The sequence below is a fragment of the Oncorhynchus kisutch genome, linkage group LG4 (assembly GCF_002021735.2).
Source record: "Oncorhynchus kisutch isolate 150728-3 linkage group LG4, Okis_V2, whole genome shotgun sequence".
In the NCBI taxonomy this organism is placed as follows: Eukaryota; Metazoa; Chordata; class Actinopteri; order Salmoniformes; family Salmonidae; genus Oncorhynchus; species Oncorhynchus kisutch.
The window spans coordinates 52,041,858-52,058,715 of NC_034177.2; the positions used below are offsets into that span (position 1 = coordinate 52,041,858).

Sequence of the window (16,858 nt, forward strand, 5' to 3'; positions counted from 1 at the left end):
ACTGTTATCTGTCGAACTCATTGATCACAGCCCCCTGGTATGTCATGGAAATCTCTGAAGACTTGTTTTTTTTGCCTCATTGGTTTGAGTTTGGTATGTCACTAGCCCTAACTTCCTTCCTCCATTCCTCAGGGTTTGTCAGCTACGACAATCCGGTGTCGGCACAGGCCGCCATCCAGGCCATGAACGGCTTCCAGATCGGCATGAAGAGGCTCAAGGTGCAGCTGAAGCGCTCTAAGAACGACAGCAAACCCTACTGATCTTACCCAGGGCAGGGGTCATTTTCCCCAGGCTCTATGTTAGCATTACACGGGTAAGTCTAAGTCTACCCAACCCACGACTAAAGCCAAGGCCATCTGATCACCACAGCAAAGACTTAATTAATAGGGTGGCAGGTAGCCTAGAGGTTAGAGCGTTGGGCCAGTAATCGAAAGGTCGCTGGTTCGAATACCCAACCCGACAATGTCACAAATCTGCCGATGTGCCCTTGAGCAAGGCGCTTAACCCTAATTGGCCCCAGGGGCGCCGTACTACTATCGTAGGTGTCATTCAGACTCACTCCACTGGGGTCTTGTTATCTTAAACCGGTTATGTTCTTTACATGTCTATTATTACTGCATCCATTCCTTTTACAGTTTCATCATGTAATTTTCAAGAGTGGTATAAAGTGTGTTAATTTATATGATTATTTATAGCTATCACTAGAGCCAGTGGTCAAAAGGGTATTTTGTGTTGTGATATTTAAGAGGGAACACCAGATTTTATTATTTCTGTACCATTTCATTATATCTACTTACTAGGTTTAAAATAGACGGGTTGACTAAGGATCAGACACACGCCTCATCCTGTCAGACTATCAGAGCTCTTGGGCTTCAGTCTGTTGCATTGATCTGTTACCACTTAATATGTGAAGCTCTTTCACTTTTTCTCTCTGCTTCCATCTCTCATTCTTTTTCTTTCTTAAAACCAAGCAATGTCAAGCTGCTGGGGCTACCTCAGCTCACTTCTTTTCATAATTAACTTCTTCCAATCATTCCATCCATCCATGTCTCTCCTGAAGGGACTGACTGGTTAGAGATGGATCACTTTGAGTGCCACGTGTATGTGCATGTCTGACTGTCTAACATACGTCTAGTGATGTCATTTCCTAATCTGATGATGTCATTTCCTGTATCAAACTGTATTGTTTTGTGTGTGTGTGTGGGGAAACATCCCCAATTGTCATTATGTTATATGTGGTGGTTGGCATTGTTTGTCGTTGTTGTTGGTGCCTCATGTTTGAAAGGTTATTGTGCTGTGGCTAACTTCTTTCTCCCTCTCTGTCTCTCTCTCTCTCTCTCGCTCTCTCTACCTCTCTCCTTTCGTGTTTTTTCTTCCCTTTTTTAGAAAAAATCTCCATGCCTGTTTGCTCATCGTTAGCCTAGCATGTCCTCATGGTGTTGAAAGCCAACCCAAAACTCCTCCTCTTCCTCCCGGCTACTCCTCATCATCCTCCCACCATTGTTGTCTCTGATGTCTCGCTAAAGCTCGCCTGACCAATAGGCTACCTGACCACACCCCCCCCCACTGACCTTTGACATATGAAATTTGACCATAGCTCAACCTGATTGGTTGTATCCAAAATGGCACCCTGTATAGTGCACTACTTCTGACCAAAGCCTTTTTGATCAGTGCTAGGTGCTGCACTATATAGGGAATAGGCTGCCATTTTGGATAAGTCCAATTTCTTTCGCATGTAACTTCATTTTTCTCTAGTTTTTCTGTATAAATGTAATGGGAGGAAGGGAGGGAGGACAAGCAAAATCAATGTGAAATCTTACCTGCGCTTATTTCATTTAAGAGACTATTTAGCAAATGCAGAAAAAAAACATTGTTTTAAAAGCCTGTGGGATAGTTTATTCTTTATTTTTTAATTTTGTAATTTGCTTGTTTTTATGTTGTTTCTTTTAACCTCTTCTCTCGGTCTAAAGTTCACTTGAAAGTTTTAATACAGGGACTAGCACGGCACAGTGCTACTTTGTGCCATTTAGCAATATGCTGGCTTCTGAAACAACATACTATAAGGTTCTGTCTGAAATGACATCCTATTCCCTATTTAGTGCACAGATTTTTATTTGCCGCCAGGGCTCTAGTCAAAAGTGTAGTGCACTATGTAGGGAATAGGGTGCCATTTCGGCTGCACACTAAGACCACTCGACTAGCAAAACCATTTTCAAAACAAGTCTGATTATCAACCAGAATTCCCCTCAGTGCGTTGTTATGGCTTTTCACATTTAATATTCAAGAAGGCATTGTAAAGATTTTCAATTTTCTCGCTAAGGCTGTTGGTGACTTGGTTTTCATTAATGAAAATATAAGTTTATTTACCTATTTAGCTTTATTCTTTATTCCAAAAAATATTTACGGCACAATTAAAAGGTAGATTTGCTATGACTACCTACATGAACTTTTTAGAACCGATTCACAAATAGACAATCTGTGGTTTAAATGCACACTTAGATTACCTATATTTTATACCATTGAATCTATAGAAGTTTAGGTTAACTTTGGGGTTATTTTGTAGATTATGTTGTAATGTCATCTGCTAGGGTCTAAGTGTTTCAAGTTTTTAAAGAGGATTAAAAAAACAACTGTTTGCTCGATCAACACAACCTTTCGAAAAAATAAATGTCATTACGTGGTGGTGATGTAATTCCTACTTATTTACATGTACAGTGCCTTCAGAAAGTTCTCATACCCCTTGACTTATTCCACATTCTGTTAGTCTGAATTCACATTGGATGACTAGATTTTTTCCCCTCACTCATCTACACACAATGTCCCATAAGATGACTGTGAAAAACATGGTTTCAGAAATGTTGACACAAATTATTGACAAATTAAATACAGAAATGTATCATTTAAGTAAGTATTCACACCCGATTCAATACTTTGTAGAAGCACCTTTGGTAGCGATTACAGCTGTGAGTCTTTCTGGGTAAATGTGTCCGCGTGCTTCCCAGCTGAAACAGTTCGGTGGAGTTTGAATATATAATGACAAAATTTTGTGACGTTTTTGTTCGTTTGGACTTCTGTGCTGTTTTTTTTGGTGATTGGTCAACATTAGGGATTCTTTAATAAAGTCTTTGTCATGCAACAAGAGACGACTCGTTTTCATGCAAATGTTTTAATTGACAAATCCTGCACGAAACAACTTAATGTAAAATTGCCCCGACTAAGATAAATCTTCATCAAAATGAATGACAGATTTCTTGAGTTAGATTCATTCTTACTGAGGAAGTGTATACTGGCTACGGCGTCTCAAAATGGACCAACCGTACTATTTCCTCTTCTTTCTCGTTTTTCAAAGGAAGGTCATTTAACCAGGCTAGCTAAGTTTGGCTAGGTGCCAGCCTAACTGAAGCATGCAAATTTGACCATTTGTTCTTTTAAAAATTCTTCACGCTCTGTCAAATTGGTTGTTGATCATTGCTAGACAACCATTTTCAGGTCTTACCATAGATTTTCAAGTAGATTTAAGTCAAAACTGCAACTCGGCCACTCTGAAACATTCACTCTCTTCTTGGTAAGCAACTCCAGTGTAGATTTGGCCTTGTGTGTAGGAATTCATCGGCCAGTGTCTGGTGGAAAGCAGACTGAACCAGGATATCCTCTAGGATTTAGCCTGTGTTTAGCACCATTCTGTCTGTTTTTTTTTTATCCTGAAAAACTCCTCAGTCCTTAACGATTTGCTTTGCCAATTTTTTTAAGTATTCATTTAGTGCCTTGTTGCAAACATTATGCATGTTTTGGAATATTATTTTTCTGTACAGGCTTCCTTTTCACTCTTTCAATTAGTATTTTTGCGTAACTACAGTTTTCTCCTATCACAACCATTAAAATGTAACTGTTTTAAAGTCACCATTGGCCTCATGGGGAAATCCCTGAGCGGTTTCCTTCCTCTCCGGCAACTGAGTTGTGGTGTCTGGGTGTATTGATATACCATACAATGTGTAATTAATAACTTCACCATGCTCAAAGAGATATTCAATGTCTTTTTTTGTTTTGCCCCATCTACCAATAGGTGCCCTTCTTTGCAAGGCATTGGAAAATCTCCCTGGTCTGAATCTGTGTTTGCACTTCACTGCTCAATTGAGGGACCTTACAATTATCTGTATGTGTGGGGTACAGAGAGAGTCATTCAAAATTCATGTTAAACACTTTTGCACACTGAGTGTCCATTCAACTTATTTTATGAACTTATTTATGCTTGCCATAACAAAAGGGTTGAATACTCAGATTTCTATATTCTTTTATTAATTTGTCAATTTTGAAAAACGTCCGCGTCCACTTTGACATTATGGGTTATTGTGGATAGGCCATGGACCAAGAGAATCTATATTTAATCAATTTTGAAATTCAAGCTGTAACAAAACAAAATGTGGGAAAAGTCTAGGGGTGTGAATACTTTCTGAAGTCACTGTATTGTCAGAATTCCTTTATGGATTATTAGCTTTTTTTGGACACATCAGATAATAGATTGTCATTGTGTCATCTTGGGGAGTATATAGACTGAATTTGTTTTTTCCTACTTTAAAAAAAGAGAACGATTTAAACTTAGTATTAAATTCTTACTTAAGGTACTTGAGAATTTTTGGTGAATTTCTTCTTGATGAGAATTTATTTGATAAATGGATGTTTGAGTTTTTGTTTAGTGTAGATGCCTTGTATTGAAAGATAATGTCTCTTAACACAGAAGACAGATGATGCTTTTTTGTTTTTAAAGTGCCCATGTGTCAAACTCACACACACAGTATTTTAACTTCTTACAATATGTGACGGTGCCCATTTTCTCACACACACACACACACTTTGTTTTGTGACAGTAAAAACACTCGGAGCCCCTGAATGTGAGCGAGAATTTTTATTTGGTCCCTCACACACACACACTGAATTTCTTTGTTGGTGATAAGATATTATTTTATCACACATTTAAAAAAACTTTTCTATTCAAAACTTACGCACAGTATCTATGTGTTAACACTGCTCAACTCACCCCCACCAAAACAGTGTTGGTTTACAAAAGCATTCCATGTTTCAGCATAAAAGTTTACTACTCCAAACAGAAGTGTGTCTTTTATAGGGGTGATAATGGACTAGCCTACTTTCTGTCAGTTGAACTGCGAAGCTGATGGGTCAGCTCAAATAATTTACATCCAGCCCCCCAAAGAAAGGTTCCCCAAAAATAAAAAGGTGTACCGGGGTCGTATTCACTAGGCACAAAACAGAATCAAGCATGGGAGACGATCTGAACTTGCCCAATAAGATCTGCTTGTTTTCATTTTCCGGTTTGCTACGGTGTGCCCTATTGACTACGACCCAAATGGTTCTAAACAAGGGTTGTCAACTCAGGGTCCTTTGTGTTTGAGATTCAGCTCTGTGTGGAAGATGCAAGCACTGCGTAAGGTGTCTTTCGCAACAGATTTGGGATTAACAAGACACAAAATGCACAATTGTTGCCATTTTTAAACACTTTAATTTTTTTTTTTAAATCACCACAGATGGCATCAGTTTTAGCTTGGGAGTTCTAGCAGCACTTGTTGAGAGGAGTTTGGAGTTTTGCTTGTTGAATGGGAGTGGTTTGTGTCAGTTATTAGCAGAAATATTAGGGGAAATGTTCACTTTTTTGCTAATCTTTTTGTCTTTGAAGCATGGGTTGGTGGCACTTCCCAGAACTACCAAGGTACTACTACTAAAAAAATATTTTGTGTTCAATATGATGGAGCATGTGCTTTTTGCAGTGTGTTTTTATATCCAAATGCAATACAATAATCAAAGTGCCATATTATATGTCTAGAAACTGCCTACACAGATACTATTAGGCCTTGGTTGTTATTATTAGAGATTGTTGAAGTTAGGTAACGCTCTTTTATTTTTTATTTTGGCATGCATGTTATTATATTGATACCAGTGTGTCATTAAGGCTAAATCGCCCTCTGTTTTTTCCCCCACTTTGTGTCAAGTTATTTGTTCTAATGTGATGTGTGAATTTGAACACATTGGCAAGTAATTTTTTTAAATTAATATACAAGAAACAACCCTAAACTTTTGAAGACAAATCCCCTTGTTGGTGAGTGACAGAGTTGAGTACTTTACGGTACAGTCACAGACGATGTATATTAATGAATGCTTGTTATTTGGCAAAATGGTAGTGGTTGTATATTGATTTATTGATTATAATAGAAATATCATTTTTTGCATCAACCAAAACCTGGGAAGTGTGCCATATTATAAACATTGATTTGTCTTTATGACAGTTTTCGAAAAAATAATTTAGTATGTAGGCTACAACAAACTGATAACCAATGTTAGTTAATATTGAATTGATTATAACAGGTAGTTAGTTCTAAAACTATTGTAAAAAGAAGTGTTACTGAAAATGTTGAAATATAAGCACAATATAAAATCACACATGGGTCAGGGTAAAGGAACTTGAGACTCACTTCGGGGGCTTCCGTCACAACCACCATTTTTGGGAGTGCGTTCCAAATTGCACCCTACTCCCTACATAGTGCACTAATTTTGACCAGGGCAGATAGGGAATAGGGTGCCATATTGGATGTAGTCTCAGTATTTCTGTCACTGCTCTCTCATACTCTGAAGTGCTATTTGACAAAGGTATGTGGTAGCTTTGCGTCCCTTAGATATTGTCTTGGTCAACAATCTATCTGTCCTCGTTCTGTACCATTTTTATTGTCTGATTAATAATTGATATGAATTCTTTGTTCATGTTCTTCTCCACATAAATGATTTGATAGATGTTTGTGTTGTCTTGAGAAAAACCAAAGTCGCGGTGCATCTTGATGTTATCTGATCTGTAAAGCATTATTACAGTAGTGATTTTCTGTTTTAATTAACAAACTTTTTTAAAACTTGGGTGGGATTTGAAAATAACAAAATTACAAAAACAGGCTCTTTCCAATTTCTACAATACTGGTTGTTCATATGTATTTTCTACCAGTGAAGCTTTTTTATATTGGAAATAATTAAAGAAAAAAATCTATATTGGAAAAAAATGTCTGGCCTCTCTATAAGGCCTCGCCTTGAATGTGGGTCCTGAGTTAGGCTTCTTGGTGGTTGTCAATGAGAACAGTTTTGGTAGTATGTTTTATTTCTTAAAATAACCTTAATTTTGATTGATCATCAACTTGCTCTCTACATGTTCCTCACTTTGTTATTCACTTTTTTGGGGTGGGGGGTCTAAAATTGTGGTAAGTTTCATGTTAGTAGTATTGTGCTCTGTCCACATGGTTATTATAAATGACCATCCGGATTGATTATAGGCAACTTGTGTGGATGGATAAATAAATGTATTAGTTTAATAGAAAGTTAATTATTTGTTGTTTTAGTTCTGGGCTTTTTGCTTTTTACCTGTGTCGTTAGATTTTTCTGTTTTTACCATAGAATGCGTGGTGTGTAGTTGGAAAGCCAAGTCGATGTTTTATTTGGTAAATGTTTGTTCATGTGTGGTGTTTCTTTGCCTCTGTCTCCAAAATTAAACCATTTTCCCCTAATATTGAATGTGTCTTTGTCTGTTGTGTAGTCCCAGTACCTGTCCAGTGTTGTGAAGACATTTACAAACTCCCCAGTGTCTGTCTCCCTAACTTGTTTCTCTCCATTGTCGTTCTCTTCGCTTATTTATTTTCTTTCAAGCAATCAATAGCTGATATAATTTGAGGTTATTGGTATATTGATTTTCTAATATACAATAGCCTAATTGCATACCATGGATTTGGGGGTTGTAATGAAAGAAGCTGCTGTAGTTTATGGATGAAAGGTTTACTAGTATATTAATTGTCTAATATACAGAAGCCTGTATACACATTAGTGTTTTGCAGGTTATGAGTGTGTGTGATTATTTTTGTGTTTTGATTTTGATCAAAAGAAGCACCACCGGTAGCATAAGTACTCTGTCTGAAAAGGAACATTGCAGGTTCAGATTTGGGACCGGTTCTGAGGATGCCACCAAATTTCTTGGTGTCAAGATGTTTACTAACTGAACTGCAAGAACATCAGTGTAAGTACTACTGATGGCCAGGAACAGCTGAAGTCCCCTTTGCCACACTATTGAAAAAGGTTATTGTGTTTATACATCACTGGGCTCTGCTTAGAAAGACTGAGGCAAAATAAGCTGCAGTGGCACCATCTAGTGCTCACTAGTGTAACTACATTTCATTTACAGTTATTCATTGATGCAAGAATCATAACGACATGCTACTGAATAAGAGGGACAGTTGATCTGTTATCACGTAGAAAACCCAGACACTCATTGTTTTTCATAATTATAAAAGTAGCGTTTCTAATTACTTGACGTATCAATGCGTTTTTAGTGCATTTTTGAGGGGGTAGGCCTATAATTATCGTCAGGCTTTTAGAACAGAGCCATCACATGCAAAACTGAAACTACCTCAAACCTGAGTAATTTGAGGTAGTTTCAAAGCATTTTCGTTCTGGTTAAATGTATAACCAATACACTTTTCCCATACATTTCAATCATAAAAAGGGAATTACTGGCCAAATAGCTGTGTTTCTACTGTGGTCCTATTACTGCAATATGTGCTTGCGTCTAAGCGCATGTCAGTGACTGCTTGTGAAAGTGGCCTTTGGGCAAAATGGAAGGGTTTAGAAGACGTGCATGACGGAGAAGACACATGTTGCGCATAATCTAGGTGGTAAATCATAAGTGATCAGCAAGAAGGTGAAAGTTATACACTACACTACACTCTACAGACTACAAATGCCCCATGATATATTCAACATGAAGCTATCGAGCCACATGTGGGATTCGATTAATGCCATGGGGCTATACCCCAGTTGAACCTGGTTAGCGTTGATTGCATTCGTTTTGAAACGGCAGCCTCCGGGTATGGTAACCACATTTAAAATACCCAAATGCAGGACAACGGCAGTAGTGTAAAAAGCCCTCAATTGTCATACTTGATCCCGTTAAATAACGGGATGATATGACAACAGCCAGTGAAAGTGCAGGGCGCCCAAATTCAAAACAACAGAAATCTCATAATAAAAATTCCTCAAACATACATGTATTTTATACCGTTTTAAAGGTAATCTTGTTGTTAATCCCACCACAGTGTCCGATTTCAAATAGGCTTTACAGCGAAAGCACCACAAACGATTATGATAGGTGACCACCAACTCACAGAAAAACCCAGCCATTTTTCCAGCCAAAGAGAGGGAAAAAAAAGAACAAATTGAGATCAAATTAATCACTAACCTTTGATGATCTTCATCAGATGACACTCATAGGACTTCATGTTACACAATACATGTATGTTTTGTTTGATAAAGTTCATATTTATATTAAAAAAATCTGAGTTTACATTGGCGCGTACGTTCACTAGTTCCAAAAACATCCAGTGATTTTGCATAGCCACATCAATTCAACAGAAATTCTCATCATAAATGTAGATGAAAATACAAGTTATACACATGGAATTATAGATATACCTCTCCTTAATGCAACCGCTGTGTCATATTTCCCAAAAACTTTACAGAAAAAGCAAACCATGCAATAATCTGAGACGGCGCTCAGAAAATAAATAAAATTATCCGCCATGTTGGAGTCAACACAAATCAGAAATCACATTATAAATTATACCTTTGATGATCTTCATTGGAATTCACTCCCAGGAATACTAGTTCCACAATAAATGCTTGATTTGTTCGATAATGTCCATTATTTATGCCCAAGTAGCTACTTTTGTTAGCGCGTTTAGTACACAACTCCAAATGCTCGTGCAGGTCCATCCGAATGTCGGACGAAAACTTCAAAAAGTTATATTACAGGTCGAGGAAACTTGTCAAACTAAGTATAGAATCAATCTTTAGGGTGTTATCATAAATCTTCAATAAAGTTCCAACCGGAGAATTCCTTTGTGTGTAGAGAAGCCATGGAATGCAGATCGCTATCATGTGAATTGCGTGTGACCAGCCCTTGGCACTCTGCCAGACACCTGGCTCATTCAGCTCCCATTCAGCCCCACAACACAGTAGAAGCCTCATTCAAGTTTCTAAAGATGGTTGACATCTAGTGGAAGCCCTAGGAAGTGCAACTTCATCTATATCCCACTGTGAATTCAATAGGGGCTGGGTTGAAAATCGACCAACCTCAGATTTCTCACTTCCTGTTTGGATTTCTTCTCAGGTTTTTGCCTGCCATATGAGTTCTGTTATACTCAGACATCATTCAAACAGTTTTAGAAACTTAAGAGTTTTTTCTATCCAATACTAATAATAATATGCATATATTAGCAACTGGGACTGGGGAGCAGGGCGTTGACTCTGGGCACCTCTGGGTACCTTTCATCCAAGCTACTCAATACTGCCCCTGCAGCAATAAGAAGTTTTAAACTGAAAATGACTCAAGTGAAAGTTACCAAGTAAAATACTACTTGAGTAAAACTCAAAGTATTTGGTTTTAAATATACTTAAGTATCAAAAGTAAACGTAAAAGTATAAATAATTTAAAATTGGGATAGGGGGCAGTATTTTCACGTCCGGATGAAAAGCGTGCCCAAAGTTAACTACCTGTCACTCATTTTCTTGTTTGTTTTTATTGACAGATAGCCAGGGGCATGCTCCAACACTGACATAATTTACAAACAAAGTGTTTGTGTTTAGTGAGTGCCAGATCCGAGGCCGTAGGGGATTGGACAATTTTCCTGTCAAAATGTAATGAGTACTTTTGGGTGTCAGCGAAATGTATGGAGTAAGATGTACATTATTTTCTTTAGGAATGTAGTAAAGTAAAAGTAAAAGTTAACAAAAATATATATAGTGAAGTACAGATACCCCCAAAAACTACTTAAATAATATACTTTAAAGTACTACTTAAGTACTTTACACCACTGGACAATGGGAAGATTTTGAGGGACATTCGAAGTATAGTGTAGCCAACACATGAATATTGAAACACACGTAACCTACTCTTTTTATGCCTCCCGCAAAATTTGGGCTAGAAACGAGAGACCACTTGTGTGGCTGTTTTATGAACATCTGGGAATATGTGGCCCATGAAACATTTCTGGTTGGTCTAGAGAATGTTATGGAGATCTCTTCATTAGACGTACACATTTTGAAATTACTGGTAGTTAACTGTCCTCTCCAAGTTTAGCTGGAATTGAGCCTAAAAGGATTTGACAAATGTGATTGGTATGACATTGGCCTACGTTTCTTGAGCTGCACCGAATATGAGATCTCAACAATGATTGGAGAAATGATTAACATCACCAGCGTCACATCCTTATATAATATATTGTCATAAATGTAACGTGACTGCAAAATATAGGTTGGAATGTCAATTCTCATCAAATGAATAGGAAGTCTGAATAAAGTACTGAACAAAATCAACCTTTTTTCCAAATGAGTTGTGTTTTAATTTATTGATAAAATGTGGGACATAATTGTTATGTTGAGGGACAAAGCGCCAAAATGCTTTACTGTCCCGCACAATCCGGGCCATGTGGTCACCCTAAATCTGGGGGAATTAGCTGGGTATACAGGGTTGCCAGGTCAAGAAAAAGTATAGCCCAATGACCACTCAACCTGCATAAAAGGCCTGAAAACAAACCCAATTCTTATTTCACAGCAAGAGAGTTGTCATATTTAGTGGTGACCCGTCATTCAGGGGGGTGACGGGTTGCCACTGTTTTGAGACTCACATGTTATTCTGGCATTAATACATGTTTGCAAACAATGTAAAAAAATATATATATAATTGAGTTAATAAAGTTGCATACAAACATGGTCTCTTTTTTGTTTTCTTGAGTAATGCAGCTCCAAAATGCTGGTGTTTCAGCCTAGCTCAGTGCTTTCTGTGGTGGTGGGGCAAGCAAACAGAAAATGCAGAGTCTTGTGCTGTGATTGGCTCAGTGTTCTGTCACTCATGGGGACCCTACATCACCACCAAGTCTAAGGGTAGAGCTAGAAAATTATATCCCCTTGGGTGCTGCCATAGAGTTACATTAGAAGTACCCATCCAGGAAGGCTCAAGGTCATTGGCCACAAATACAATTACATCAAATCACATTATATGTACAGTAGCTTTGATTGGACTGATCATGTCAACATCATACTTTCAAAATCTTAGCTAGAAGTCATCATCATGAATCAAGTCGACAATCTACTGGCAAATCGTTTCTTATCCTTGTCATATGAAGATAAATAATGGAGAAATTATAGATGAAACGTATCAGTGCTCATCAGCCATTGGACATAAACATTACACAACAAGTTGGAAATCACAAATTCAACAATGAGTGGTTTGGAAGGAATCAGCAACAGCAGCTAACTGCAAGCATTGCAAAGCAATCACTAGCCTGCTATTCAGTGGAGTGGCTGTGTGGTCCCAAATCTTGGATTAAGTGGCTCTTTTCCAAATTTAAAATTCTAAACATTCAAATTGCTGCCAATGAAGCATGATTTGTGCTGTGCTCAAAACAACTGTTAACTCGAAACCGGTGAAAACTTGACTTCAGTGAGTTCAAGACAACTGGGAAGTTGGGAATAAATGAGCTCTGACTGTGAAAATACTCCAACTCAGAATTGTAAATCCGGCCTCTTTCTAGAGCTAAGACCTGAAGATCAATGACATCATCATGATTCAATCTTGTTTTTTTCAGAGTTCCCATTTGTTTTGAAGCACCATAAATCCATTGAATGCCAGACTTTAATGACAAAATTTGCCCATGAAGGACCGCAGCACCACCTTCCTGTTCAAGTGAGCAGAGCACAACAAGGTGAGTCCATAAATGTATTGTATGCTGCTGCATAAATTATGTAATATGCCAGGGAGATACAGTGATACAATCTTGCTTGTTTGTAGGTGACCAAATACTTATTATCCACCATAATTTGCAAATAAATTCATAAAAAATCCTACAATGTGATTTTCTGGATTTTTCTTCTCATTTTGTCTGTCATAGTTGAAGTGTACCTATGATGAAAATTGCAGGCCTCTCCCATCTTTTTAAGTGGGAGAACTTGCACAATTGGTGTCTGACTAAATACTTTTTTTGCCCCACTGTATGTACAGTATACTGTAGCTAAGAAAGTAATACTAAGTGTATGTTGTGTAGTAAGATGTTAGTAGCCTATGTGTCTCACCCTAATAATTTGGTCTAATTACCCCTCTTAACTTCGCCTACAAGTCTGACTTGGTGGTGCACATGTAGCCTACAACCTCTTTTAGAGAAATGTAATCATCTAATATTGTAAGAGCTTTCATTGTCTGCTTATATGCCCCCTTTATTTATCCTACGGTTCTGACTTGGTATACAGGGAGAACACTGTCAGAGCGGCCCATGTTCTGAATTCTGTCGATGTACATTTCAAAAGTGCTAAAAAAATTGTTATATTGACTACGTCCGTCCTAGCTCGCTCATTAATGTCTTAATCAAAATTACGGATTGCCTCTTATCCACTTGTCGTCCCCTTATGCCATAGTTTGTACATCTCAATTGTCATTAGAAACCATATTTGTTTAAGCAGAGTCAGCCATATTAGCTATGTTTTTTAAGGCTGAATGAACTGTTTCGCTGCCAGACAAGGCTCCGCTGATAGCCAGGTGTATCAGTGGTAAGATGTTGGGACTGCTGTTGGGACAGCTTTAAGTAGGCCCTAACAGCTTGTGGGCACCGTTTGTCACAGTTATAGTGCAATTCATGTATTGTTTAGTGTTGCGTTGTGGCTTTGCTGGCATGCATCCCACTTTTTAATTTCCCCCCCACCACCAAGATTTACATGCTAAAATTTCCACTGGTCATATCTATACAATAAACCCATTTCCATAACCTTATCAAGCCAAGTAATAAGGGATATCATAGTAACTTGTTATGAAGTTAGAAGCTAAATTTGGGTTTCCTCAAAATAATAATTATTGCAAGCTATGACATGGTGTAATAAAGGAATTTGAATATGTGCCAAGAGAAAATATTATTCCCCTTATTAAACTCACCAGATAATTTTCCATCAATGGATGTCAATTTAACAATGATTAAGCAATAAGGCACCGTATGGTATATGGCCAATATACCACGGAAAAAGGCTGTTCTTAAGCTCGACGCAACGTGGAGTGCCTGGATACAGCCGTTAGTCACGGTATGTTGGCCATATACCATAAACCCCCTGGGTGCCTTATTGCTATTATAAACTGGTTACCAACGTAATTAGAACAGCAAAAAGTCATGTTTTGTCATACCTGTAGTATATCAGGTTTGATTTACCACGGATTTCAGCCAATCAGCATTCAGGGCTCGAACCAGGTTTGATTGTAAATAAATCCCCTGTGCGCATATTCATAACTATAGATAAATCTGACAGGAGAGTTTGAGTGATGGATCTCGAAATCTCTGAGCAAGAAACACTTGGATGAACATAAAAAAAACGAATATTTTCTTGCAATTGTGCTGTTATTATGTGCCAGATGTTAAGACTACAAACCATTATAAATGGCCCGTTTGCGATTTATCATTTCAATAAGCATAGGCTACAAACTCAAATCTGGGTTTATGATTCAAATCAAATTTGGGCATAGCATGCTTATATAAAGACAGGTAGCCTATAGCCCTGAATAGGCTTTCATCTAATTTCAGATAGTCTACAGTAGCCTAGAAAATATGTCGGCAAGATGTAAACTGAACGATTTAGCAACTTGCTTAGTTCAAATTAACAGACTCATTTAAGAAGTGCTTCTGTTTCCCAATAGCCTGCTGGAATAGGCTACTGAGGATGGGGTTGTAATTTCAATCACTGAATTAAATAATAATATATATATATATACAGTGGCGTAAAGTATTTAAGTAAAAATACTTTAAAGAACTACTTAAGTAGTTTTTTTGGGGTATCTGTACCTTACTTTACTATTTATTTTTTCGACAACCTTTACTACATTCCTATAGAAAATAATGCACTTTTTACTCCATACATTTTCCCTGTCACCCAAAAGTACTTAAGTTAGTTAAGTATATTTAAAACCAAAAACATTTACTCAAGTAGTATTTTACTGGGTGACTTTCACTTTTAATTGAAACATTTTCTATTAAGGTTTCTTTACTTTTACTTAAGTATGACAATTGGGTACGCTCTAGTGCGCACATAGTTGTTTTCCATTGTTTGTTTTTTACGTGCACCAGTTCCAGCGATTTAATATGTTTTATGAAAAAAGGTTGGACATAGGCGTCTCCTTAATGTCAATCTAAATAACCTTCCTACAACTGGTAAAAAGTTATATTTTTATTCTCACTCGCTTACTCCTCAACATCTTTCCTCACTGGCTGACAGATAGCTGCAGGTCACAGTGAAATATATATATTTTAATATAAATGCCATGGCGAACGCAGTGCAATTTAGAAATAGCCTAAAAACCCGCAACCAATGCATGTTCACCCGCGACGTCGTTTCCAAAGAAGCCCAATTTTACATGAAAATCGCGAAAATAGCTAAACTGCGGGTATTGGCATCGCATGCTTCCCAGAAGAAAGAGTTCGTTCACATGTCGACATTTTGTGACATTATTGTTCGTTTTGTACTTTTTTCGGCCATTCGGGCACACGACATTTTTCCTCTCGAGGCAAGCAGAACTGGCCGAAGTCTACGCCCTTTCTTCGGTGATTGGGCAACAGTAGGGATTCTTAAATAAAGTATTTGTTGTCATTAAACGAGAGGACTCGTTTTCATGCACATTTTTTTATTGAGAAAGCTACTGAGAACCAAACATCTTAGATTTAAAATTGCGTGACTAATATCTCCTCGGCAAAAACGTTAAAAATCATTGACCGATTTCTTGAGTTATCTTAGTTTAGCTTGTCAATTTCTTTTCAAGCGAAGGTATTTTAAGTGAGTATGCAACACTCGTTTGGGTAGCAACCCCAGTCAAAGCCGACGGTGAATGTCGTGTTCATGCTAGTTGAAAATGGCAGAGTTCACAAGTTCCGAATAGCACGTGAATGTTGCATAAATGGCAGAAAACAAGTGTCAAGCACGTGGAGTAGCCTAATGAATTTAGGATTGAAGTGTTTTCACGTGTAAAAGTGTTTGCTTTTTTAATTATTATTATAAAAACGCATATAGCCTTTCGCTTTACCTGCCTTCCCAATGAAAACTACTTTGAAACATTGTAACATAATATATTATAGCTTATAGAAAATACATGCTTTTTGGGTTTCTGAAAGATTCATCACACTGTTTTGTTGACCAAATGCTCGATTTGAGCCAGGTGACGTGCCGGGCCATATGACACATTCTTGTGCTAGTCAGAACTATGTCATTGAAATGTCCGACTGGCTAACTGGTAACGCGGGACGTGTATAATCACAACCAGATAGCAACTCGGAAATGTCCGTTTCGTAGTTCCGATTATCACTTGAACATGGCAATAGACCTGTTTATCCCAGTCCATTCTAATCGAACTCCCTTCATGTACTTTGTACGGATAATGCCATCCGTTTGCTGCACGACCACGCCACAGTTTCTATACTACACTGTAGGCCAAATCATCAGTCCAAACAGTTTCGTTTTGCAACGAAAATGAGAGCTCCTATTGGACACATTCGAATAGTTCCCGTTTCGCTCCTTAATTAAGCTTCCGTTCAAGGCGCGTTTTGCAACAGAATAGGCACAAAGCATCACTCTGTTTAAGCAAGGTAATAAAAAATAAAAAAATGTTTTAGTTATTTTCCTAAGATATTCTTGAAAATGAGTTATCTCATCAATTATTCCATGCTTATTTCTAGAAAAGATTAACTTATTTTAGAATATTTGTCTGTCATTGACCAGTCTGCACTTTGGCCAAACCACAGAA

General features: G+C 37.7%; 1 protein-coding gene across 30 annotated transcripts in view; it reads left to right on the forward strand.

The window, feature by feature from the left end:
* LOC109889671 (CUGBP Elav-like family member 2) overlaps window positions 1-7,555 on the forward strand; it is a 69,090-nt gene extending 61,535 nt beyond the window's left edge. For 9 of the 30 annotated variants that reach the window (XR_004209764.1, XR_004209769.1, XR_004209770.1 and 6 more), the window contains 2 exons: window positions 133-313; window positions 1,387-7,555. Coding sequence is in view for 12 of the 30 variants with exons in the window: in XM_031823195.1 (XP_031679055.1) it covers window positions 133-260 (128 nt within the window). In the remaining 18 variants the exon portion in view is untranslated. Of the gene's footprint in view, window positions 1-132 lie in introns of all 30 variants that reach the window. The other 21 variants (XR_004209775.1, XR_004209779.1, XR_004209780.1 and 18 more) reach the window with 8 other exon arrangements.
* Window positions 7,556-16,858: the final 9,303 nt, after the last annotated feature.